General features: G+C 30.0%; 1 protein-coding gene across 13 annotated transcripts; it reads left to right on the forward strand.

The window, feature by feature from the left end:
- LOC131928444 (talin-2) lies at positions 1-27,603 on the forward strand (the record flags this gene model as incomplete). 13 transcript variants are annotated; one of them, XM_059284486.1, is given in 27 exon segments in its annotated part: positions 1-144; positions 755-775; positions 2,174-2,203; positions 4,694-4,855; positions 4,952-5,092; positions 5,177-5,358; positions 5,455-5,587; positions 5,720-5,821; positions 6,116-6,286; positions 6,394-6,540; positions 6,621-6,734; positions 6,913-7,032; positions 7,578-7,724; positions 8,532-8,698; positions 10,267-10,450; positions 10,653-10,778; positions 14,498-14,614; positions 14,717-14,902; positions 15,037-15,141; positions 17,828-17,933; positions 18,433-18,477; positions 21,409-21,444; positions 22,732-22,856; positions 23,856-24,050; positions 24,901-25,083; positions 25,436-25,561; positions 25,652-27,603. In XM_059284486.1, coding segments are annotated over 27 exon segments (3,435 nt in total), but the record flags the coding sequence as incomplete, so codon positions are not given.

The following is a 27,603-nucleotide window of genomic DNA, read 5'->3' on the forward strand; positions in this document are numbered from 1 at the left end:
GCTGCTTACTTAGTTGGTATTTCTGACCCTGCCTCTGAACCTGGACGTCCAGGTGTTGTTGACCAAACTCAGTTTGCTCGTGCTAATCAAGCTATACAGATGGCTTGTCAGAATCTGACAAATCCAGCAAGCTCACAACAGCAGGTGAGTTACTTTTGTTATATTGAACTATTCAGCTGCTAATCTTATTTGTTTCAGCAGAGCAAAAAGAATGGTGGTCTTTTTAAATGACATTTCTCAACAACTGAAACAAGTTTAGATTTACAATTTTAATAACTTTAGTTTTTTATTTTTAACTTTGTGCAAGTTTTGTAGTATGAATGTATGTTTTTTCATAATTAATATTACAGATAATCTCGATCCTGGTGTGTTTTTTAACTTGAAGTGCAATGCCAAATGAATATAAAATAAACCACTTAATTTTTTAAATAGTTAAAATTCTGTTCTGATTAAAATTACTTTACAATGTACTAAAAAATCTGTTAAGGAAAGAGATTATCTAATTTTTAGTTAAAATTTAGACTTTGCATCAGTGTGTGTTTTAATGAATGCTTTAGAAAATGTGTATTTAAGCCTGTTGCATATTTACGTTTTTTTTTAATATAAAAGGGTTTGTATTATTAGCCTCAATCTTATTAAGATTGGCATGAAATTAAAAACAAATTCAGCAACATTTGCTTCTTATAATGTCTTTTTTTAAATGATAAAGTTATAATGTTGGTTTATAGTCAATACATAATGCATCATTATTTAGGGTAGCAACACAAAAGCTCAGGTATGTTTCTGTCAACATTAATCCACATTTACATTTAACTGTTGGTTTTTTTTTTTTTTTGGGGGGGGGGGGGGGGTCTTAGACCAAAAATAATACAAAAGTCTTAGAAAAAAAAAGAAATAGTAACTTAATTATGGTCTAATTTAAAATGTAAATTGTGGATTAATGCATTAATTGGATGTTATAAAATCAATCCTAAAAATATATTATTTGAATATTAATCATTAATTACAATCAGTTAATTAACATGATTATAAAAATTAAACAATAACAAACTACAATTTTGTATCATTGCTAAAATTTTACTTGTTACTAAAATAAAAGAGAATATGCATGACTATTATAAAGTAAATTAAATTAAACTTAATAAACACAACAAATTAAAACCCTCCTTTCATTAAGCATTATTAACACACTTCTTAACTATACTGCTTACATCTAGGAAAGAATATCTGTTGCCTTTCATGTAGATTACTTTCTATTAAAGTTACTTTTTCCAATTGTTTTATGCTGTTGTATCCTTCCCGCTCCTTTTATTATCATGTTAATGAAGAAATGTAAAATATTAATGAAGAAATGTGATTTTAAAAAAATATGTGTCATTTAGTGAAGCATTTAAATTTTAAAATATGCTGAATTAATGAGGTACTTTGTTTAAGAATTTAGTTCAGTAAGTTAACAGCTTTTAACTGCAAAAACAGCAAGACTGAAATAATGTTTCATGTTGATGTGTAAAAATATTTGAAAATGGTTTTTCCAACTTTGACTGAAAAATGTCCTAAAACTGACATTTCTTTTTTTCTAAACATCCATCTTTATGTTATATATATTTAAAAATATATATAATGTTATATATATTTAAAAATTTGAATTTTAAAGGCAAAAAAGCAACATGTACAGCAGTTGTGTATGAAATAAATTAGCATAGCTATATTAACTTTAGGAGCAAGACACACCCCTGCAATTACCCCTTGTATATTATCTCACTGTACTAGTATAATATATAATAGGTATTTTCATGAGCTGGGGAAGGAAATTGACCAAATGAGGAAATTAGTTAGACCCACTCACTTTGTGCTACAAAATAAAAATAAAATGTAAACCCCATTTAAATTCAGCACAAAAACAGACTGTCTAAAGCAATATGTACTGCTGACTGACAGTCCATATTGATACTGATAGTATTATGTTTGAATGCTTAGCTTAAACCATCATTCAGAGGTACACTCATTTATATGTCTTGTGTTGATTAGGTTGAAAAGTTTTCTACTGTTTATTTATATGAAAACAATACTCTTCATTTTGTCATATTTGTGTGATCTCTTTTGAGGTTATCTCTGTATAAATAATAATCTGGACACTGATAAAACAACATTTTTTTTTCAATCTTTTATCAAGTATTATGCTTCATGGAATTTGCGTTCTATGGTAAGCTAATCATGTTTTCACGAGAGCAAAACTGAAAATATTGTGCTATTTCTTCTAAGGAAGCCAGTTTTACTTGATTCACCAGTTGTTTCTTTGGAATTTCTACAGAAAATAAATACAATTTGATTTAATTTATTTTTAGTTATGTTATTCCCCAACCTTCTTCAGCACTTAACAATAAATGTAAATGCTAAAAGATGCAATGCAAAAATATGTGCAAGTATTAATATTTAGTAAAAGTAGTATAAAAGTAAAAAATAGAATTTATGTTGTCTACCAGTTTCATACCTATTCATTTGTTGATAGTAAAAGAAGTAAATATATCATAGGAATTCTACTCAAACATGCAGATCTCTGTAAGCAGACATTAAGTACATCGTCAACTGAGTTTTAGTCATAGGGGAAGTTTATTTTTACTGTTAATTTACATTCAACATTCTATAACTACAGCAGTTTATTTTAACATCTATAATATGTTTACATCTTTGCACTTATTATTATTTGCTGAAAAAGAGCTGTTTAAAATGTCTACTTTTATTTGTTAATTGTATATTGTAAGATATACTTCTTTTTCACTGGCTATTTGTTAAAAATACCAGTGCTCCTTTTTATGAATTTCTTACATTTATATTTCTAAAATTATATTTCTATATTATTTCTTTTGGTTAAAGTTATGCTTTTTCTAGATGATGCTTGTGTACAGTTTCTGTAGAACTATCCAGTTTTTATTTTTAACTGTGATGTTTAAGTGTTAATAATTTGGAAGTAGAATTAGCTTGGCAGTCTATAGTTTGTAAAATAATTCCTGTTGCTGTGGCTTTTAGTTTTGCAGTGGTTATATTCACTATTTTCAAAATTATAGTTACAACACCTGTGCTCATGGTGTGGTTGACTCAGATCTTTATAGTACTACACCAGGCTTGATTGTACTGATTTTAAATTTTATTTATCTTATTGTTTGTAATTTAAATATCTGTACCATCACTACAAAATAGATATGTTTAGTTTTATGATCTTCAATTTATAAATAAATTCTTTCAGATCTGTTACCAAGTAAGTTTTTTCCCCCCATTCTGTCATTTTCTTTTTCCCACACGTTTTGTGTATTGTTTATTTTTTATTCTCTCTTTTTTTAAGTTTTGAATGTCTCGTTATAAAATGTAATTGAAAATTTAGCATTGCTATTAGTATACTTATCATTTACAAATGACAACTTTTACTTTGTAAAAAAAAAACAATTTATGTAGTTTAATTTTGACTGTTTTTGTAAACAGTGAACTTCAGATTTGATTACTGATGAATTTTACGTTCAGTATTTTTTTGTCCCAGTATTGTTTTCCTTTGTAATTTTCCCTATTAGATATATTTGGTATTCAAGGAATTTTTTTCCCAATTTTTTTTTTTCTCTTGATAGCATGATTGCTCAAAATGTGAAACACTGTTTTCTTTAATTACTTTTTAAAAATCTCTTCACATTTGCAAATTCAAGTAAAACACTTCTTAAAGTATTTTCATTAATTAATTTTCATTTTAGGTGTAGCCTACAAGTTGTAATCTATTTTGAACAGTTTGCATAATTGCTTTTCTTACCTTCCCAGAAAATAACTTCATTATATCTAAACATCAGTTAGAAATAACCCATTTGTATCATTGCATAAAATCTTGCTGATCACAATGATTTACATCAGGGGTCTCCAAACTTTTCAGTCCGAGGGCCGCATTAACTATCAAATTTCAGTTCGGGGGCCAGTTTCTTCCAGGCATGTCTTGATTTTTCTGGGCAAAGTTCCTCAGCCATCACCAACAAACGTTTTTTCCGTGGACAAAAATATCTCAGCGGGCCGGATGAGAGGACTTCGCGGGCCACATCCGGCCCGCGGGCCGTAGTTTGGAGACCCCTGATTTACATGATAAAAAATTACTGGTATCAGAAGCTTAGAAAAGTAACAAAGTATTGAAAAAAAACTCACTTTAAGAATTAAATGTGTATGGGTTATTCTATAAATTTTAAACTATGTACTCTTGAACTACTTGATCTAAGTTGTTTACATAGGTTTTTGAGTGACTTTATTAAACTTGACACTTAACACTATCCAATCCACATATATATTTTAAAATAATGTGTGCTTAAGTCTAGGCTATATTTGTTTGTTCTTTTGGTGCATGTTTACTACAGAAAATGACTGCATGCTGTTGATAAAAATATTTATTGGTATTGCCTGTTTTTCTGACTATGCAGACAGATTCTTTTGACTGATTACTAATTGTGTTCTTAGTTTAAGTAGATAAATGTATTTTTGCTCCATTTATTACAAAATGTATGTAGGGATTTTCATACAGTTGTGTACAGTGTTAAAGCCCAAATTTGTTAAATTACTAAACTTATTCTAACATAAATGTCTGTTTTATTTTATTGAGAGAATTTAAAGAAAATAATATTTGATTTAAGAGTTTTTAAAACTAAAATTAAATTTTATTTTATGTAAATAGGTGTTGTCTGCTGCCACTGTGGTTGCTAAACATACTTCATCTCTCTGCAACTCATGTCGGTTAGCATCTTCTAAAACAGCAAACCCTGTAGCCAAAAGACATTTTGTTCAAAGTGCTAAAGATGTTGCTAACAGTACAGCCAGTTTAGTCAAAGCTATCAAGGTGACTTCTTAATTATATCCATCTCCTTGTTTTTTTTTTTTTTACATCTATCACTTCTTACATGAACTGTTTCTTTTTTGTTTTTCATCTGTATAGGCACTAGACAGTGATTTTACTGAAGAGAACAGGCAAAAGTGTGCCGAGGCTGCACGTCCCCTAATTAGTGCAGTTGATGAACTCACAACCTTTGCATCATCTCCTGAATTTGCTAGTAAATCAGCTAAGATTAGCATGCAGGTAATTTATTTTATTAATTTACTAATTCTTTTATTTATAAAATTCAATACAAGTCTGTAAAAATTTACATTGCTTTTATTTTAGGCCAGATCAGCTCAAGAACCAATCACCCGAGCTGGCAAAGATATGATAAATGGAGCATGTGGGATGTTAGAAGCAGCCAAGCAACTAGCTGTCCATCCAAAAGATCCTGCAATCTACCAGATCTACTCTTATCATTCTAAAAACATTTCTGATGCAATAAAATCTCTTGTTTCCTCGATAAAGTATGTTTTACTACATAATTGTACTATAAATTTTTTATGCATAGTACATACATCAGAATGTTAAATATATACCATATATCTATTTTTAAAATCAAGGGATATGGCGCCGGGTCAGCATCAATGTGACAATGCTATTGAACACCTGAATATGGTCATACGTGACTTGGACCAGGCCTCACTTGCAGCGATCAGCCAGAATCTTAAACCTCAAGATGAAAAATCTTTAAAAGTAAGTAATTCTTATTTTTATTTACATCAGAATTAAAGCATTTACTTCAATATGGTGTATTATTTATTGATTATTCTATTGTTTAATGATTGCAAATTAATGGCATCTGAAATTTTTGTTTTAATACTTTAGGCATACCAGGAGCAAATGATCAACAGCGCAAGAGAAATCTTAGATAGGATAGACTTTATTAGGCAAGCTGCCAAGGAAGAACCACAAAACTTGGGACATTTGGTAACTTTTTTACTTAAAAAAAAATATTTTTAGTATTACTTTAAAAAAGAAAAAAATATTTTTAGTATTACTTAAACACTTAAACAGGAAACAGGTTCGAAAAGGGAACTTCACTTTCATTTATTTTTAACAAATCACAACTTCATAGAACTTACACTTAATGTTATTTAATTTTTTTAGTTTTCACTTGCAAGCTATCTTTTTTAAATTGTGTCTTTTACTTAGTTTTTATTTCCAGTTCAAATTTAAATTGGTGGATTTAAAAAGAAAAATTCTTATTAATAAAAATTCCAGATTTCTACTGTATCTTCATATTTTGAACCACTAACAAGATCAGCCATAGGCACTGCCAGCAAAACTGTTAACTCCAAACAGCAAATGAATATTCTTGATCTTACTAAAACAGTAGCAGAATCAGCATTACAATTTATGTATGCTTGTAAAGAAGGAGGAGGCAATCCAAAGGTAACTTTCAATTACTTGTTGCTGAAGTACATCCTTTAAAGAGCATATATTTTTCTCGTTATTTGTGTTTACCCAAGCTCCTTCCAATAAAAATAAAATAATTGCAGGCTACCCATGCTCACCATGCCATTGACAGTGCAGCGGATGACATGAAAGATGTTCTTCAAGATCTACTTCAGACAATGGAAGAAGCAGCTTCACAGTCTGGTGTTGTCAACAGTATGATAGACACTATTACTAAATCTATTGCAAAAGTAAGTTGATTTGATTTTTTCAATACTTCATGTGCTGTTATCTTTCAAATAATAAAAAACTTTTAAAATATTTTTAATAGACAGATGAGCGACAGATTGATAGAATGTCTATCATTGAAAGTCTTTCATTTGTTGATCACCAAACAAATATGGTTAGATTAGCCAAACAGATTGCGCGAACAGCACAAGATATGGTATGTATTATTAATTTCTATTTTTTACATTTTAGTTTTAGCTGATATTTACAATTGTACCATTAAATTTTTAAAATTTAGTTTTTGAATATTGCCAGCATTAAATAAATCAATTTACAGCTAAAAAAATTGAATTAATTAGATCATACTATTAAAAAATGTTAATTTCTTTTTCCAGATCGGCAAATCAACAACAAATGTAGGGCAGCTGGGTGTCTTAGCCAATCAGCTTACTCGAGACTTTGCTGCATTAGCAAATGATTCTTTGGGTGCAACACAAGCATCTAATAACACAGAAGTAAGCTTCATCTCATTATTCTCAACTGTTAAGCATTCATGATTATGTCTTGCTGTATTTTTCAACTTTTTGTTATATAGCTAGGCTTAAAGCACAAATTAAATAAATACAAATAATGTGAATAGCCAATTTGAAAATTCCAAGATATATATGTCACCTGCAAAATTTTCTGGAATGAATAAGCTTATCCTACACTTTGCTGAGTCCCCTGTTTGGCATTCTATAGAATTTCGGCATTTATTACTTTGCCTGTAATATATAAAACCCAAATTATAAAACGGAAGAAACCCAATTTTATGCATTAATATACAGTTAATACCAGGTCTCAATTAAATAATTAAATAATTAATTAAATAATTTCTGACTTCACCCAAACACTGTCAATATAAGTTTTTTATGAAGCAACAATAGTTGCTATTTATTGTTGTAGCTCATATTTTGCCTGTGAGGTTAATTTAACTGCAAAATATTTTTTCATATCTGTAACAGTTTAAGATATGCAGTACTACAAATTAGGAATTACATAATTAAAATGTTTTTCACAGATTGGAAATAGAATTCGATCAACAGTTCAAGATCTTGGCAAATCTTGTGTGGAATTAGTGCAAGATGCTGGAAATCTCCAAGGCAATCCAACTGACCAATACTCAATAAAAGAGCTCAGTGATCATGCTAGGAGTGTTCAAGAAAAAGTGTGTTCAAGTTTTGTATGAGTTTATTATGAATTTAGGAATCACCTTTTCCTAGATGAATCAGGCTAAAAGCATTATCAAAAAAAATTATTTTATAAATTCCTATGAATAATTCAGTATCATGTATATTTTATACACGAAATCTTGTGCACCAACAAAAGTATTTAATAATTATGAGAGATTCTCCTTTTTTGGTTACAAAATGCTTTAATTTTTAGTCATTGGGCTGGTAAAGCTCCTGGTTGCTGAACCGATAAGTCCCCAATAGCTGGAGAGAGAAAACCCCAAAATCAAACAACTGCTGCCTTGTAGTTTGTTCTTGTAGGAACAAAGGGTATGTAGGAAAATTCAGAAAGAAAAGCAGGCCGAAACTTGTGTCAGCGGCCTATATGGTGCATAACATGTTGACATGTAATACTTAATTGTGTTGGAGGAAATATATTTTTATTTCTTATTTAATATCTTAAGCTTGTTAATGGGCAAGTATTTTATGCTGATACCATTAGACACAAGCTATTTGGGTTATTGTGAATCAAATGGGTTAGATCTCAACTATTTCTCATTGACAACTTTGATACCGCACTTCTTCCTTATTCCAATCACTACCTCAGACTGATGTCTCTTCCCTTGTACACTCGTTCACTCAGTACAACAACATACACACCAGCAAACCCAGCTAGACTTGACACTGTCTAACAATACAACAGGGTACACACACATAGTTTACTTCATTCCACAAACACCTTTCTTAATTTTCAGTTTGACATCACCACAGACACATTGTATCGTAATATATTTTTTGTCCAGGTTTCCTATGTTCTGGCAGCCTTACAAGCAGGTGCCAGGGGTACTCAGGCATGTATTAATGCAGCCAGCACTGTAAGTGGTATTATTGGAGATCTGGACACAACTATTATGTTTGCTTCAGCTGGAACTCTGAATGATGAAGGTTCTGAGTCTTTTGCTGATCAAAGGTAATTTCTTTTCCTTTTTAGTTAGGAAATTCAATTTTTCCCATTTTAGAATTATTTTGAATGGTTTGGGGGTTGTATCTTCCATGTAAGTCTATATATAAATAAATAAATATGTATATGTGTATATATGTAAATGTGAATATGTATGTATATAATATAAGCGAATGGTAGTGTGTCAGTCTGTTCTTCTGTCCTTCCATCATCGCGATAGATTTTGGAACCATAAAAGTTAACACCACATGCCGTGAATTTACTTGCATCACATTGTATTATTATAATTATTGAAGTAGGTTCTATTTATGTAACGACTTCAATTTTTTATACTCTGCAGTTTTACTCTTTTGCATACACCAACATTGCTAAAACAAATGAAATGGATCAATGTCAAATAATATTTTCGCTTAAATTCCTAGAAAAAAATTGATACAAATGTAATAACAGTAGGGTAAAAAAAACTAATTAAAATGTTTAATAGTTATGTAAGGGGAAATAATTTAAAAAGTAGTTCAACTAAATATTATAAACGAGCCGGCCCGCGGCGTATCATACGCCGCTATTTAGTTGTTTTATTTTCTACTTTTCAGTAATTCATAATTTGTGAATTCGACAGTACCAATGCTGACACTGAAAATATTTCTTTAAAACACTATAAGTAGCTCGTTAAGGACCATAACCCCCCCTTCCTTCTTTCCCCCCCCCCCCCCCCCCCCTTACGTTTAAAATCGTTGGCTCTGCTTGTAAACATTTAGAGTGAACACAGCTCACTAAGATCATGTAGGGGTGGGGAGGTAGGAATCGCGTTTACAGCTTGTTTTTTAGCGGCTCCCAGAAGAGAATAATATATATAGATTAGCATTTGTGCTTGTGTTTTTTTTGTGTTTGAGTTTGTGTTGTGTTTGGGTGTGTGTTAAGGTTTGAGTTTGTATCTTTGTGTTTGTGTTTATTTTTATGTTTGCATTTGTTGTCTTTTGTGTTTATGTATGCGTTGTGTGTGTTTTTGTGTTTGTGCTTTTGTGTTTGTGTTTGGCTTTGTTCTGTTCCCAAAAAGATTCACCGTGGCGGAGCACATGTATGCAGCTGGTATATATATATATATATATATATATATATATATATATATATATATATATATATATATATATATTCAGCATATTTTAAAGCTTACTATTATAAAGGTTTTTATACTTTTTTTGTGTGAACTTTGAAAGTGCATTGAAAGATTGACACTATTTATGCTACAGGGATTCAAATCCCTTCACGGCTTTAATATAGTACAGTTTTTATTTATCTATCCAGAAATATTTTATTTGTGGAATTGCCTAATTCCTTACTTTTACAACTTCTTCTAATTACTGAGTCAGAAAGTATAATTACAATATCTTATTTTTTTTAGATGAAGAGATCAGTAAAACTTTTTAATGATTGTTTTCAAATAATTATATCAATGTTGTTTAGCTAATTGAATTAAATTACAGGCAAAAATGATTGGCTTTTGGTATTTACTTCGTTACTTTTAAACAACTAGTTTGTTTTGAATTTAATATAACCACAAACACTTGATATTTTAGGGAAAATATTTTAAAAACAGCAAAAGCACTTGTTGAAGATACAAAAACTCTGGTTGCTGGAGCAGCTTCTAACCAGGAACAACTTGCAGCAGCTGCACAGTGTGCTGTTAAGACCATCACAAGATTGGCTGATGTTGTCAAGCTAGGAGCTGCGTCTCTTGGCTCTGAACAACCAGAAGCCCAGGTTAGCCACTTAGCTTTTTATTTAGAACATATATATTGTCCTTTAAATTTACTAGTAATTCTCAGGGATGTGACTTTTCCAATGATTGAAAATATCCTTGATCCTATCCCACTTTCAAAAGGGTACAAGTGCAAGTAATAAAAAATGCTTTTCCTTGCTTTTGGGGTCTTATATTTTAATCTGAATATTATTCTTCAATCAGGTTTTACTTATTAATGCTGTTAAAGATGTAGCATCAGCTCTATCAGACCTTATCAGTGCTACAAAAAATGCATCTGGAAAGTCTGTTAATGATCCAGCAATGCTTGCTCTCAAGGAATCAGCAAAGGTAATAATTTAATATATATTTTAATGATTTATCTATGTGGAACAGTATATAGATAGGGGCTCTAAAAGAATTCTCATTTTATGATTAATTTTTTATTTACAGTTTCTCGTTTTTTAAAATAAGCATAAGTAGACAAAAATATTTATCATGATCTTAAAAAAAAAAAAATTTTAAATAATAAAGTTGATGAATTTTAAAAATGTAGCAATCTAGAGTTGAAAAATTAATATATTGTATATGGTTCATAATTGCTTATGCAAAGTGTTACAGTTGTTGTCAACAACGTTGTTGCCAAAATACATCTTGAGTAAATACATATTATTAAACTGAAAAGTTTAATAATATGCATGTGAACTCATCTCGAGAATAAATAAATCAAATATGCTAATTCCAGGGGGAAAAATACACACAAATAACTACCTTTTGGAATGGGACTTGACCTATTCTAGTAGGCAATGTTACACACTTAATCAATTACTTAATTATGATTGCAGTTCATTTTCATTGATTTCTTAAATGATATATTCCTGTATAATGGCAGTCAATATGATCAGTGCATGCTTACTACTTTTACAGTGGCAGAATGATTTTTATGTTTCCTGCTTTAATACTGCTATATTAGATTTTTTTACAATTGCTTCACCATCCTTAATGTTTGACCTGCTTAGGTCAAACATTAGTATTTTCAAAATTGTATCAGCGATTGGACCAATTAAGATTTGACAATTTACAATATGACATATCAATCGATTTAAAAAGTTAAAGCTATGATATTAAATGCACATGTTGATACATTTTGTTACAAAACCTATTGGACAAAAAGAAATATAAGTTTTTAATTCTCATAATATTATTGTGCAAAAAAATTCACATTTATCTTACAGATTAGTTATACGTGTACTACTACAGTATAATTGCTAAATAATTCTCTAAAAGTTTAGTGAGGCATCATTATAAAATTAAAAGTTGTAAAAATGTTCTTCTCTTTTTAGAATAATATATCCATTTTTAATTAAGATAGGTTTTTCCATTTGACAGATAACAAAACTTTTTTGTTTAGAAAAATAAAGCATTTCTGCAATGCAAGTTTTTAGAGATACATACTTTATTAAAACGCATGTTACTCTAACCCCACTAAAACATGCCCGCTGCCTCCTCATTGTTGTTGATCTCTTTAGAAAAATTTAAGATTTTTATCTTGTGCACATCAAAGAAATGCTAAACTTATTTAAAGTAATTAGTGATTGTGGACAGGTTAACATTTCTCTTTAGGGTAAGTAACATGTGCATTTAATAATCGTTTTTTGGTAAAATGTGTGTTAAAGATATTCCAGGTATAATTGGTTTTTGTTCACTTACTCAAAATTTTAAAAAATTATCAAAAGAATGTTATTGTTGTCCACAGTTTCTTTGATGTGTCACAATTAGACCCTGAAGCACAAGCACAATGGCTTGCCTATATTTTGTACCATTATTGATAGTTGTTTGTTTTATCTGTATCATGTGTCCTTTGTTTGAAATCAACTGTTTATCCTAAGTCCTAAGCATTAAGGTTGTGTTTTCTTTAGGTTAGCTTCAAAATACCCACAGTATTATTGCCAAGTTAAAGGACAATACTACAGTGGTGGTGTTATGTATTTTAAGCTATGCTGTATGCAAACTAGAGGGTGTTAAACAGTTTTACTAGGCTGTTCTAGCTGATTGATTTCAACAATGTGCTGCTTAATTAACACCAGCACAAGGCTTGATATATATTTTATAAGTGGTTTTTTTTGAGTGGATAAACTTTCAAGTTCAAGGCCACTACTCTTGTGAGTATATTGCCTAGAAGGCTTATTTTTTATGACTTAAACAACCTGCTTGCATGTTTTAACTAATGATTACAAGTCATCATTGCATTTTAGGCCAGTTAGAGTGTGTTGCCCTTTAATGTCTACACAAACTAAACTAATAATGAATGCTATTTGTGTTTGTTTACACTAGAGACAATACTAACTAAAACAAACAATAAACTTATCAAAATCAGGCACAATTTTTAAGATGATTAAAAGCTATGAGGTTAAGATTTTTAGTAGCAACAATTCAAAATTGCAGTTATTGATACTTTAATCCACTGTTTTGAAGGTACTTAATGCATGAACTTTTTTATGGCAATATTTCAGACAAGACGTCAGCTAAATCCTACAGAAGTGCGGTATTTATGTGCTATACCAGCATGCACCTAACCTGGTTGGATCAGTGACCACTAATGAAAAAACTAGTTACATTTTCTACTTTTTTTTCAATTAGTGGCATGTTTTTATCTATTAATAACATAAAACATATGACACATGTCAGTGTAATTAGTTATTACTTTATACTAATGCTGTCTGTTATTGTGCAATTATTCTTATATCATTATACAATGTAATAGAAATGTAAATTATATCCAGATTTCAATATTTAATTTAAATAATTTGTAAAATATTTTTAAAAATTGTGTTGTCTTTGGTTTTTCTAATAATATTTTTCATTTATGAATAATTCTACATAATAAACATCGCTATTACAAAAGAAAAGGAAAGATCAAGTCAATCAGGGCTGGGAAGTTGGCAGTTAATCAGTCTATTTCAAACTATTTTTTTTGCTAAATCATTTGCTAAAAAGATGTAAAACAATTATAAAGTTTAATGGCAGATTTTTTAATAGAAATTTAGAAAACAGTTTTATTTCAATTTTTAAATGCTGTCAGATTATTTATAGTATAAATAGTATACGTACTTTTTAAGATTGGTATATGATAAAAGAAATATCTTTTTTTAATAACGATGCCATCTGGTCGAAAAACATATTTTATGATCACATAGAAATTACATAATACACATGTTGCCAACCTCACAGCCTAGTTTCTACATTTGTACTTAAGTTTATTGGGTTTTTTTTAAACTATCTACTTTCTACACATTTTTATTGTAAAATAATTGAACTGTACTGATTTGAAGCTTTATGATTGTTTTTCAAAATAACATATTATTGTGTGAAAGTATCTAATGAAATAGTTATTCTATTATTTATTTTTATAATAACCATAAGAAAAAAAATTATATAGCACTATTTAATATACCTTTTAATTAGTGTGTATTTTATAAAATATTCTTTGGTTATTTATGTGAAATAACTTGTTGAAAAAAGCTTTTTAGTTTGCCATTTATAGTAATCTATAGATTTATCCTTTTCAAATGTTAAAATCATGTACTTAGTTATGTAATCTAAAATACACAGTTACAGTTATCATCCATTATTATGTCTAAGTTAATTTTGTGATTGTACTTGTGATAGATAGCAGTTATTGTTTGTAACAAATAAACACATTTTATGATAAAAAAAATTTGTTTATTTACTTGTTGGCAGTTTTAAGCATTAGATGTAGGGCGTTAAAATTTATTGCATTGGTTGGATTATGGTACTATGTTCTGAAATACATGATTTTAAATACAGGAGTTGAGTTTAGTAAGTACATTGTATCTCTGTGCTGTTCATTTCTGTTGTAATTTGTATGTAGCTTATTTCAATAAGATGGGAAAAAACCATTGTGCTTCTGCTTCTACCCTGGTCTTTAAAAAAGCAAATATAATTGATATATAAAAAATTGCTTTCAATTATTTTTGTACTTTTGAAAACAGTAATTTTAACACAAATTTAAAAGATTTAAATAAATATTCTTTCTATCACAAATCCAGGTAATGGTAACAAATGTCACATCTTTACTAAAGACTGTGAAAACAGTAGAAGATGAAGCTGTTCGAGGAACCCGAGCTTTGGAATCAACAATTGAAGCAATTGGACAAGAAATCAAAGTAATGTTTAATAAAGTGTTTCTGTATTAAACTTATCAAACTATATCAGAGAAAATAACGGACATAGAAAAAGTGTAACTAAAATTTATATTTATCTTTTAGGCATTTGACAGCTCTGATGATGTCATCAGGAAAGCTAGTGCCGAAGACTTAATAAGATATGCTAAGCCAATCACCACAGCTACAGCAAAAGCTGTGGCAGCAGGCAACTCCGGAAGACAGGAAGATGTAATCAGTACAGCTAATATGGGTCGAAAAGCTATCTTTGACTTACTCAGTGTTGTAAAGGTTTGTTTATTATATGATTTTTTCTTAATGAGGTAAGCATGTAATTTGCCTTGTGCAGAAATATTAACTTTTTGTAAAGGCTTTTTGAAATGGGATAGAGTAATATCACTTAGCAGGCTGTTTTCTTATTCTAGGGTGCTGCAGCCACTGCTGAGACATCTGAGATTAAGAAAAGGGCCATCAATGCTGGACGCACTGCTGCTGTGACCTACAAAGAGCTACTTGAGAATGTACATCTAGTAAGTTTTTTAATCATCAAAAACTTATTAGCTAATCGCACAAAAAATGTAAATGTATGTCAGTTTTGAAGTACTCAAAATTATATTGTTTTTACAAGCTTTTATTTGTTTCCTCTGTCTTTCGTGCTTTGTCTGTTGTAAATCGAAACTACAGAGCGAAATTTTGAGCACTTCTAAATGAGCTGTTAGTTTCAAACTGGGCATGTGGGTCAAGACCCAATGACAATACAGCCTGAGATTTAATTGGATTTAATTGTATTAAAAATGTTGCCGTACTGAAAAAAAATGGATAAAAAAATGTTTTAATAACAATCTTTTATGTAAAAATGCACTAAAAAGGAGGAAATAAATTATTTTCTTTAAATGTATAATAATACACTACTATTTAAATAACTATAAAGAAAAGCGTTGGTCTCTTCCTAAATATTAGTAGGGTATCCAATAGCGTTCCATGCTTTTCTTTATAGTTATTTAAATAGAAGTGTATTACTTCTTTATAGTGCATTACTAAACTACCCGTTATCCTTGGATAACTGGGTTTTGAGGGTCATCCATAAATGACGTCACTTTTGTTTGACACTTTTTATCTTTCCCCTCCTCACTGTCACACATGGTCACATAAAGTAAGACCATCATTTGTTTTAGTCTTTTAAAAACACCACTTTCGGCTGAGCATGGGTCTGACCACACTATCCCTTCATAAGGTAAGGTCACGAAACAGGTGAACTCTACTTCACCTGCCCTGTGTCCCATAAAACAATTTTATCATTCACACTTCAGCTTACTTGTTTTTGTCTTTTTAAAACATTGATTTATTTCTATATTTTCTGAGGTCAAACCTCATTTGAATAATAAATGAATAAATTATTAAAGCTAACAACAAACTAATAATAATGAATTAGAACCAATCACGTGTAGGGGATTTCACACTGCACTTTCTATGAGGGAAAATTAAAACATAAAAATTTAACATTCACATGATGTGTTTCGAATCCACCCCGCATGTTGACTATTACACTATCATTAAAATTAGGTATATATTATTTTTAATTTTATTTATAACTAGCCTGTGTAACGAAATATATAAGAAGCATTTCATCAATGTGTTACCAATCCAGTATTCTTAGACGAGTGACCTTTTTTTCTTAAACTGAGTTTAAATTTAAATGAAAACAATGCCTGCGCTTGGATCATATTTATAGAGGCATGGGTTTACCTGCCGCATGAAAGCCCTGAGTGTACGTTAATCACTTACCATAATAGTGAGGTAGAACACAATTCGGTGACACTCCCAGGTGTCAGGGACGTAGAGGTGTGCTCTTGAGAGCTCCAGGTCCCTGGCTGTTTAAAACTAACGTAAGCACCCTGTTGCTTACAGGATAACCCAGAGCGCCCAATAGCATCTAAAACAATGATGCAGATTGCGTCATTCGCTAAAGTGTCAAAAACCAACAGAATTTTTCGAAGACATAGACAATTTTTTTTTTTTTTACGCGTTATAAACATCAGTGTGAATTCTGCAATTTGTTAGCATTGCTAATGGTGTATTATTAGATGCTCGATCTCAATTTCTGATTGAATCATCTAAAAATAGATGCTAATAGCATCATTCACAAAATGATGAAACTGTACAGAAGGATTTCCTCGCGTTACAAAGTGTTTTTTAGAAGTGCAACTTATATTTTAGATTTGAGTTGCCCTCCGAAACTTAATTTTTTACAAAAATATTTTCATTATTTCGAGAACTTTAGGCTTTGGAATTGTTTGGATTTTTTATGGACAAAAGGAAACAAACCAGTTAATAATCTAACCTTAGTTAATTTATCCGATTATTCAAAAAAAATTATTACAGGGCCTTCAACGGCCCATGTTAGCCTTTGGGGGCCAAAACTGAAATTTTTGTTCTCAGCCGAATTGCACCCTACTAGGGCGCTGGCTGACACGCCTGATTCAATTTATTGAGCGACTGCCCAAGCTTATCCATTGTCTATCACACTGTTTAGAACAAACTTAGGTGCATTGCGCTCATGGGAAAACCCAGGGCGCTAAATCGAACCCTGCAGGGGCACCAGAGGACGCGCCTGGTTCAATATAATCAACGATTATTGTTGCCCATCTTGTCTTTAGTGTATAGCCTTATTTTAAACAAACGTAGGCGCCATAGTGCTCGCAGGTGAGTCCGGGGTGCTTCAGGTCGTGCAATCTACGAGGCATTGCACCTGTTGCATTTTTACCGCCGAATATAGTAGTACGGCTATGCTAAATATAGTAGTGCCCCTTACCCGCTATGCAGCATGCACGATTAACGGATGCCAAGTGCTAACATAGCCGCTCTGGAACTCTGGGCGCCAATTGACGAAAATCGCACCCTTGTGGCCAGCGCCTATATCAAATTTTAATTATTTTGTCCACAGAAACCTTTTCGGGAGTATTTTCATCTATTCTCCAAAGTTTCATGGCACTTGGATGAACGGTGTCGAACCGCATCCGACTTTTATTTTTTATATACCGTATAGAGAGAAAAATCGTTTAATAAAAATAGTTTGATAAAGAAATTCAATTATTTATTTTTGTTTTTATACTTGCTTTTCTTTAACTAATTAATTTTGGTTAACTGTTTTCACTTAAATTTGATTTTTAAAATAAAGAAACCATTCAAAAAAAATATGGTAACTTCATTTTACAGGTTGTGATGAAGCCCACACCAGAAGGCAAACAAACAATTTCTGTTATTTCACGGAAAGTAGCAAATGCTGTCACTGAGCTGGTTCAATCAGCAGAGGCTATCAAAGGTAATTAGAAACTTTAAGTTAGATTATGTATTTCAATTAAGTGTAAGTAATAGCATGAGCCACTCATAGAAATATTTATTTAGAATGTTTATTATTTCAATATTTGCTGCAGTATATTGAAAACTACCAGAGTATTTCAGTCTATAATAAGAAACTTTACTTATAAACTGAGACTGAAAAATTCACTAGTATTGCCTCACATAGCTTTGATATAACACTTTTGCTTTTTATACTTACACAGATTACTATGTATTAACTTTTTATGTGAGCAGCTAAATTATCTTTACAGAAGCAGCATTTTCAGATAAGAATTTTCAGTGTCTTAATCAATAGAAAAGATTTTAAAATGGTTTTTTGTTCTGCCTTAATTTTATCTTTTTATGTTGGTTTCAATGAGCAATTTAATACTCAAATAAAACAGACCTAAACCGGACAGTCAAATAGGATTTAAAAGGTGTATTCGTTAAATTATTTCTATAGTTTGGGTTTTGTGTTTCAGCTCAAATCAACGTTTGTTCATTTTTTGTTAGAAAAGCAACAAGTCGTAAGTTTGCAGAATCTAACAACATCCAGCTTGTGTATTCATTATTTTAAACATTTTCTATTGTTTATGAAAAATGCAAATATTTTTCACCAACCTTTTTGTTTTGGGCAATTTTAGCAGAAAGTCTTGTGTTCCCAGAAGTAAAACAATTGTTAACAAGAAATTCTATTTATACAGGTTGTTTGTCGGTTGGCTTTTTATACTACATTTTCAATATATGATTGTGTAGTTCTTGAGAAATGATAGTATAATTTAGCTTTAGGGAGCATTCTAATATTTCAATTGAATTGGTAGTGGTTATCTGCATCATGGACTCTGCCTACCGTGCAATATAGGATTTAACCAAGAGTTATATTAGTTGACCTGTTTTGCCAAAGGTCATTTAGAACTAACTGCTGATTCTGTTTTTCAATGAAACATCTCTTGCTTGCTCTGCTAATCAGACTTTTAGTCTTCCTGGATTTTGATCTCAAGTAGTGCAAAGCAGAACATCAGCTCTCATATTAAATCAACTATTTACATCACCCACTGATAAGTTCAATAATTTATATACATACTTAACTGCTTAAATTAACTCTTTCACTTCAGAATAGTATATAAAAAGTTTAAAATTATGAGAAGCATAAGACTTGCAGCACTTTTCATTGTTTCAAAATTTCTTTATTTTCATTTAATTTTTATAACAATCTTTTTAAATCTATGCAAATCTTTATTATTTGTTATTCTTTCCGTTTGATTTCATGGAAGATTGCCAACCACGGGTATTTAAGAGAGGTGTGTGTATTTCCACTATTTGTAACAACTTTTTGATTTGTTGTCTCTTTTAAATGTTGTTACTAAAATATTGTTGTATTTCTTTGCTTCTAAGCCCAGTGTTTTATCAACCAGTTTTGAAAATTGGACCCAATTTTATACAAATATTAGAAATGTGATATAGTCACTGGATACATTGTTCACTCTCATCTTTTTTGTGATATTAGAAATATAATTTAATATTATAGACTAAAAGCATCCTAAGAGGTGTGACTCTCTGGGTAGTTGCAGAATAGTGCTAGGTGAGGGACAAGTAGTTCAACAAATATTCTCTCTATAGAAATAGAATATAAATATAATTAAAAGTAAATTGTTATAATATCGTTTTATTTCAGGGTACTCAAAATTAAGTTTAAATGTATTTGATGTTCCAATTTTTATTCAGATTTTTACTCTTTTAAAAAATTTTCAACCTATAAGTGTTGATATTTATAAGTTTACATATTTGGATAAAAATATACATATATATTGTTTGGGCGGGCGGGGAGATGACCCTGTTAAAAGGAGGCCCAATAAGTGCCGCTGTTTGTGTCAAACATTTGAATAAATCATATAAAGATAATAGTAAAATATTGAAGCAAAATAAATCAGTAATATAAACCTAATTTAAATATCCTTAATTGAATATACAATTTTTTAAATTAAAATCTAATGTTACATCAATGTTTCTAATGATTTCAGTAATTAGCAATCAAAATGACACAACACCCTATTTAGATGTAAATCTACTCAATGTTTAGCCATTCAGAAATACTTTGAACTTCTTTCTTTTTATTCGTTCTTAATTATAATTTTGGAATGGATTTCCTCCAACCCAATTAAGTATCACCTGTCAACATGTTAAGCACCTTATAGGTCATTGACTGATTTCAGCCTGCTTTTTCTTTCTGGATTTTCTTTCATAGCCTTTGTCCACCCAAGAACAAACTACAAGACTGTAGTTGTTTGATTTTGGAGTTTTCTCTCCAAAATGGGTTGCTGTCCCCAGTTATCAAGCCTCATCTGCCCATGGGTTTGATCTCTGGACTTTTGGATTTAACAACCATGAGCTGTACCGCCCCGATCACGCCAACTTTGAACAATTAACTTGCTTTTGTTGCTCTACATTGCAATTGTCTGTTTAATTTCAACAGTAAAAAATATATTACAGCTTCTGTACTCTAAACTATTATCATGTATTTCTTAGATTTTATTTACATAAAACACATTTTTTTAAATGAACATTATTCCTTGCCTCTAAAGGATTCACTATTTCATATTTAGGAGTTACCACTGTCTGACCTAGATAAACATTCATATTATCACTATCAACATTTACAATTTCCATCTTGTGAAGAAAAAAGACTTCCTCGTGAAAAGGAGTTTTTCACAATTATTTTTGCTTGGGCCTTTTTTTACTTATTATTTTGCTAACGTTTAGTAGTACAAATGCACTTTTTATTTAAATTAACTGTATTTTCTTATTTTGTTGTTCTACATAGTGGGTGGTGAGTACATAAGTCAGAAATTTTAAGTTGTGCAAAATTTCAAGTTTTCACTTAAAAATAATTCTTTTGCTTGCCATATTAATTCCCCTGATTTCTTTTTGCCTCTACTTCTTTTGGCAAATGTCCCAGTTTTAATGTGGTTATAATGTTTTAAACTATTGTTTTCCTCATAACTTTTTGTTTTAAAACTTCTGGCACTGGTCCCAAGCTAATCTGTTAAGTTTGCTTTACATTTTTAATTTTAAAAAAAGCATTTTTCTTCTTTGATATATTAGTTAGTTAAATACTGATATTAGTGAATTAATAAATACTCTACATATTGTGATGATTCAATAATATTAACTGAAGTTGCATTGGATGGGTTAGCTATTTGCAGAATAAACTGTTTGTCTTACCAGAGAAGCAAGAAAAAGATTCAATCACATTTTTTTACCATTTCCTTTATAATGGTAGAATGGTTGTTATAGCCAGGGTGATTTTTATAATCAATTTACATTAACAGTGGTATTGTATTTGTTGTTTACAAGAAAAAAATATAAGACATTTCTTAAGTTAAAACTTTGTGATTATGTTAAAACCCCTATTTTAAAAAACTGCTTATTGATGTGTGTGATTGACCCTTGACCCTCAGACACATTAGAAATCAGATGGTCCCATTGGGTTGCAGGTAACTTATTGTAATGTTTTATATAGTAATTTTAGAAAGAGGTTCTCAAAATCATTATATTTTATTCATATAGAATGCATTTTTTTTCACATTACTTCTAAATACTTGTTATTTTAAATTAACTAATGATTAGATTATAATTAGTTCAAATGCTAATTTTTGAGAACCTTTTATTTTTTATCCCTTTAGATGTTAACCAAGTAGCTGTCCATTCCTTTGTGCAATATTATTTAAAACCATCAATTCAATGTTGTGTTGTAAACCTCCATAATTTTTTTCTTAATAGAATATTTCATTTAACATAAAAAAGATTTGATATATTACACTTCTTTATGCAAATGCTGTCATAATTGTTAAGAAAAGTTATCAATATTCACACAGATTCTGGATGTTTATTGTTAAAAAAAAGTACAAAATTGTTGTTTTGTTAATAATAGTAGTTAGTGGTTCATGTAATTTACAATCTATAAAGTTTTTAAATTTTGACTAAATTGAATGATGCATGTTTAAGACAATCTAAATTCGAATGAACTGAATATTCTGCCCCTGTGTTAGTGGCCTCACAATCACATTGTACTGGATTATTTGCTCTTTATTTAATTAAGGAAATAAAAATTTTATCTTGTCCTGGCAGTCAGCAGACTGATGGACTGAATAATGACAGTATAATGTTCCTTTCAATTATGTTATGAATTTCATATCTCTGAGGTATCAGTTCTACTATGGCATGTATGCATGCATAGATTAGAGGTTTGCATGCTTTGTTCACCATTATCCTCATTTGTTGAATACATTGAAACCAGTAATAGGCTATTAGAAATCTCATGCTCAGTATGAATGGTCCAATGAAATATTTAGTCCATCAAAAAACAACATTAGATTGATCAGTTTTCCATTTCTCAATACAATATAGTAAATTAAAAATTAAAGCGGCCCTGATATTTTTTCTTGTGCTATATTTTGCTTTTAAAATTTCTAATTTTCTAAATGTATTTAAATTTTATTGTATAATACAATACTGCTAAAACTGGCTAAAAGAAAAGTGTTTGTTTAAGGAAAAGGGTGATTTAAAGATTATCAGAACTTAACTATTATTGTAATTTTTTTTAATGTAAAAATTTGTGGTAAATATGACCCTTTTTTTTTTTTTTAAGTTTTTTTATGTAACAAAATATACAACAATACTAAGTAATGTTTACGTAATTTACAATTTATCTTCAGCATAATAAACTATTTTTTAAGTCAAGATTTTGTAGAATATTGTAATAATTTTAATACTTTTTTTAGGATCTGACTGGGTGGATCCTGATGATCCAACTGTTATTGCTGAAAATGAATTGCTGACTGCTGCAAGCTCTATTGAAGCTGCAGCAAAGAAACTTGCCCAATTAAAGCCCAGGCAGCAAGCTAAGGTAAAATCTATTTCAACTTGATGATTAAATTTCTTTTTTAAGAGTTTGCACTATTGTAGTAGAATGCTTGAATTTAAATTTTAGTTTAAACCTTCCATCTGTATAAACAGCTTTCTTTATGTGTTTACTGCTAAGTGTTAAAAACTTCTGTGTTGTGTGCTTTTCTATTGTGTTTTTTTTTACAACTCAATAATCTGCAAACATTTTTTCTACATATTTATTTCTAAAGGCTATTTTTATAATAACTTAATAACAATTATTGCATTGGTTTTTCTTTGCTAGTTCTTATATATATATATATATATATATATATATATATATATATATATATATATATATATATATATGTGTGTGTATACATATATATGTGTGTATATATGTGTGTGTATATATGTGTGTGTATATATATGTGTGTGTATATATATATATGTGTATATATATATATATATATATATATATATATATATATATATATATGCTCCATTACCAAATGAAGTTGTTTGGTATGTGTAGTATGTAGGAGGCTGTAGTGTATATCCTAGTTGTAGATAGACCAACACCTGTAAGATATGTTTGATATATTTGGTGGTGTGTACAAATTCACCAGATATCAGACATGTCACAACAGAGGTTGGATAGTCATCAGTGTCGTCAGTCCACCACAATCCTTGCCATTACCCTTTTGTTGTAGAATGCTAATAATTTGTATGTTACCTAGATAGTTATGTCTTACTAGCCTCTATTGTTCCCTCAAGGATAACTGTTGAGCAAGTTTGTTTTATTTCCAGGTATATATTAAAAAGTCAAATCTTTATTTCTTTTATTCAAAAATCAAATGCAGCAAACAAGTATAAAGTGAAGCTTTATTTTTTTCATTTTGATTCATAATAATAATGTAATAAACACATGCAAATTTTAGCATTATGTTTAAAAATTATTTCAATTTATATGTTTATTTTACAAGATTATATTTTAGTTTTAAACAATATTTTTTTCTAGAAAGCTGATGAAGATCTTGACTTTGAAGAGCAAATTTTGGAAGCTGCCAAATCTATAGCTGCAGCAACTGCTGCATTAGTTAAATCTGCATCAGCAGCTCAAAGAGAGCTTGTGGCACAGGGTAAAGTTGGTTCAACTTATACTAGACATGCTGTTGATGAAGATGGTCAGTGGTCACAAGGCCTTATTTCTGCGGTAAGTTGCTTAGAGATGCTGTATTAGCTTAAAATAACTAGAATAAGGTCTAAATAAAGTGGTCAAGTATTGGCTTAAACTTAGCCTGTAGAATCTTCAAAAGAAAATTTATGGTACAGTATTCTATTTATGGTACCTGAACAGTTTAAAGTCCTCATAGAATTAAATGTGATACCAATCTTACTCCAGTTTAAATTATGTCTAATATCTTTCAGAAGGAATGAGTAAGTGTTAACTTTGACTGCTGTTTTTATAAAATTGTATTTCTGTGATGTATTTAGTTGTTTTTGTTTTGTGTTTAAGGGAAAATTATAACTTGAATTCATTTTTCATCAATGTGATTTACAAAAATGTACCCTTATTTTATAGCCCTTGTGAGGGTGGGGGTTTTGAAGAAGATGAAAATCCAACACAAGTTCAAGTCAAAATATAATGTTCTTTATTAAAAATTTACATAATCAACTTCCTAACTAACTAATCTACATTATACTACTACCACTTCTATCTAACTGTTCCCTAGTTCTACATATGTCAGACCGTCTCTACCTAACTCTGATCGTTCTCTTTGCTAGCTAACTATCAACTGCCTGGCCTAACTGCAGACCCACGCTTCAGTGGACAGCTGACCGTCCCATGTGACCGGTCAGCTCCTGTACTTTCATTGGTCTCTCTAACCAACTAGCTATAGCCTGTTTCTTTTAACTTCTTCTACTTGACCTAAACTAGCGTCATCACAGCCCTAGTTCCAACTTTTATACCCAATCTTAGTTTATCTGTAACATGTTTATCAATAACACATGAACATATCAATATACTTGACAATGAGCGTTGAATGTTTAATCATTCTTAGGCCAAAATGGTTGCTGCAGCAACTCATAGCCTTTGTGAGGCAGCCAATGCTATGGTGCAAGGTCACGCCAGTGAAGAAAGATTGATTGCTTCAGCTAAAGAGGTAGCTGGATCAACAGCTCAACTCTTGATGGCATGTAAGGTCAAGGCTGACCCAGGATCAATGGCAATGCAGCGGTTACAGGTATGTTTTTTATTTTGACTTTGGTGAACATATTAGTCTGTAAAATCTGATAACTTTTTAATTTATGAACAAAATTGAAATATAATTTTACTTTATTTACATTGCACAATTGTAAAATTTTACCATTTCAGAATATATTATTAAAAAAAAATATTCAATATAAAAAACACCCACCCCGAACTTTTCATTAAAATTTGAAACAAATTAGTGATAAAACTATTCAACCTTTGAAAAAGTTCTATTGGCTAAAGTTTTAAAAAAATGGTATGTTCATTATGGTGATTGTAACCAAAAATTTAATAAAGCATTAGGTTTTTGACAAAAATCTCAAAGTGGTGTTATAATATTCCAGTCTGCTGGCAATGCTGTAAAGAGAGCAACTGAAGCACTAGTGCGTGCAGCTCAACAAGCTAAAGACTACAATGATGATGAATCTAGTTTAACTGTCAATAAAAGAATGGTTGGGGGCATTGCACAGGTAAGAAATATTGACTTAATAAGAGCATTAATCTGTCATGATTGTAATCCATGGGTGTACTTTATTGCTGAAATCTGCTGCTCATTTCAGGAAATTCAAGCTCAAGAAGAGATTTTAAGAAAAGAAAAAGAACTTATTGATGCCAGAAAGAGATTGATGAAAATTCGACAAGACAGATATAAAGATCGACCTCCTGAAGATGATGATTGAAGTTAATTTTGCACAACTCTTAATTTTTTACAATCTCAGTTATGCTTATTTTAAAGTTTTTCTCTCTAAATAATTCACTTTGTTTTCATTACATTTTTTCATATTTTTTTTTTAGTGTAACATTGTGTTTATCATTAAAAATTGATACACTTTTTAAACTGTCTGTCATCACAAATAGCCAGTAGAAAATAGTCTTCAAAATCTGTGCTTTGCATGGTGACTTTTAGTTTAAAACTAATTTAAAAATTAATAGAAGTTTGTATATTTTGCTGAATTTAACCATTTTATACATCTTAATAATCTTGAACATTAAAATGATGTTTAAGATTGTACTGATATTAAGGTAATTTTGTTTCCATATTTGCAAGTATAGTCCCATATTAAGGTGCTAATTTTATGCTGTACACTTTACCTGATGTGATATCCCTTATAGCTGTCACTTTTACTTTGTTATAAAGGCATGTTTATGTATTATTTGTTTTTTAATCTGACATAAAATATCTTGTAATGTTAAAGTTAGATGTATTATTTCAATGTTAAATGCACTTGTTATAATGTAACATATCTGAAGCATGTTGCTTTTAAAATGTGCTTTTGTTTACAATACTGTAATAGTTGGTACTTTGCTAACATTAAAGTAATTTTAAGTTTTTTTTTTTTTTTTTTGACAACATTTTTTAAGGTTTTAATCAATTTTACTGACCTACAATTTCACTTATTATTGAACAGAATAATCTGTAGTCAGTAGTATAGTTTTTTTTAACAAAACTATTTATTTTTTTTTATTTTGCAGAACATGCAACTTTAAAGTTGAAGCTTTTCTAAAAAAAAAAAAAAAAACATTTAAAACTTAATGGGTCTACATCTATATATATATATATATATATTATTATATTCTCTGTTGATTCATTTTCCCATCTTTAATGAAGGTTTTATTCTCATAACAATGACATTATACTGTAGAAAGAGCATAATTTTAAAATTCTAAATGAAAGGATAATATGATCATGAGAGCTACTGGTCAGCAAAGTGGATCTTAATCAGGCTACCAGTTACTGTAAATAGGTGAAGATGCATAACGCTTTGCCAAAACGCTGCCTAATTTGATACCTATATAAATTTATATATATATATATATTTATTTATATATATATATATATATATATATATCAGCATTTTTCCGTATTTGTGCAATGTTGACAATTTAACTCCCATTGTTGCTTTACTAAAGTGATAGTTGTTACATAAACCAAGAGCACATGACTATTAATACTGTTAAGTAGTTTGATAAAGACAGGAATATCAAGACATTTGTCATTACTTTGAAAAATTGATGCTACCTCTAGAACTATGCTCTATGCTTTTGTAATGCCTTTAGTGAGTGTTTTTGTAGTCATACCTAGTTTAGCTACCACACAGTGTAGATTGTCAGTTTTTTTTTTCTAACATTTTGGATAACCAGTATTTGAACATGATGAATGATAAAAAAATGATATTAAAATACTTTAAACATGTAACATTGCTAAAAAGGTGTAGGCTGGATATGAAACAAACACCATTTTAAATGCCACCGACAGAGATCATTTTGCTTCCTACCCCCTGATCCACAATTTTGAACACATTTTTATACCTCTAGCTAAAGATGTACCTACAAATGACTTGCTTCAGAACTAAAACTATTTATTAACTTTAATATTTACTGTATTATTATAATAATTTAATATACACTATATACAATTTGACTGCTCTAAGCCAGACTTAAATATAGTCCATATCTGCATTGCTGCAACTATCATTATGTAATACACTATTGAAATAAAATAACAATTACT

The sequence above is a fragment of the Physella acuta genome, unplaced genomic scaffold (genome assembly GCF_028476545.2).
Source record: "Physella acuta isolate Inbredline_101_S28 unplaced genomic scaffold, ASM2847654v3 ptg001503l, whole genome shotgun sequence".
NCBI lineage: Eukaryota > Metazoa > Mollusca > Gastropoda > Physidae > Physella > Physella acuta.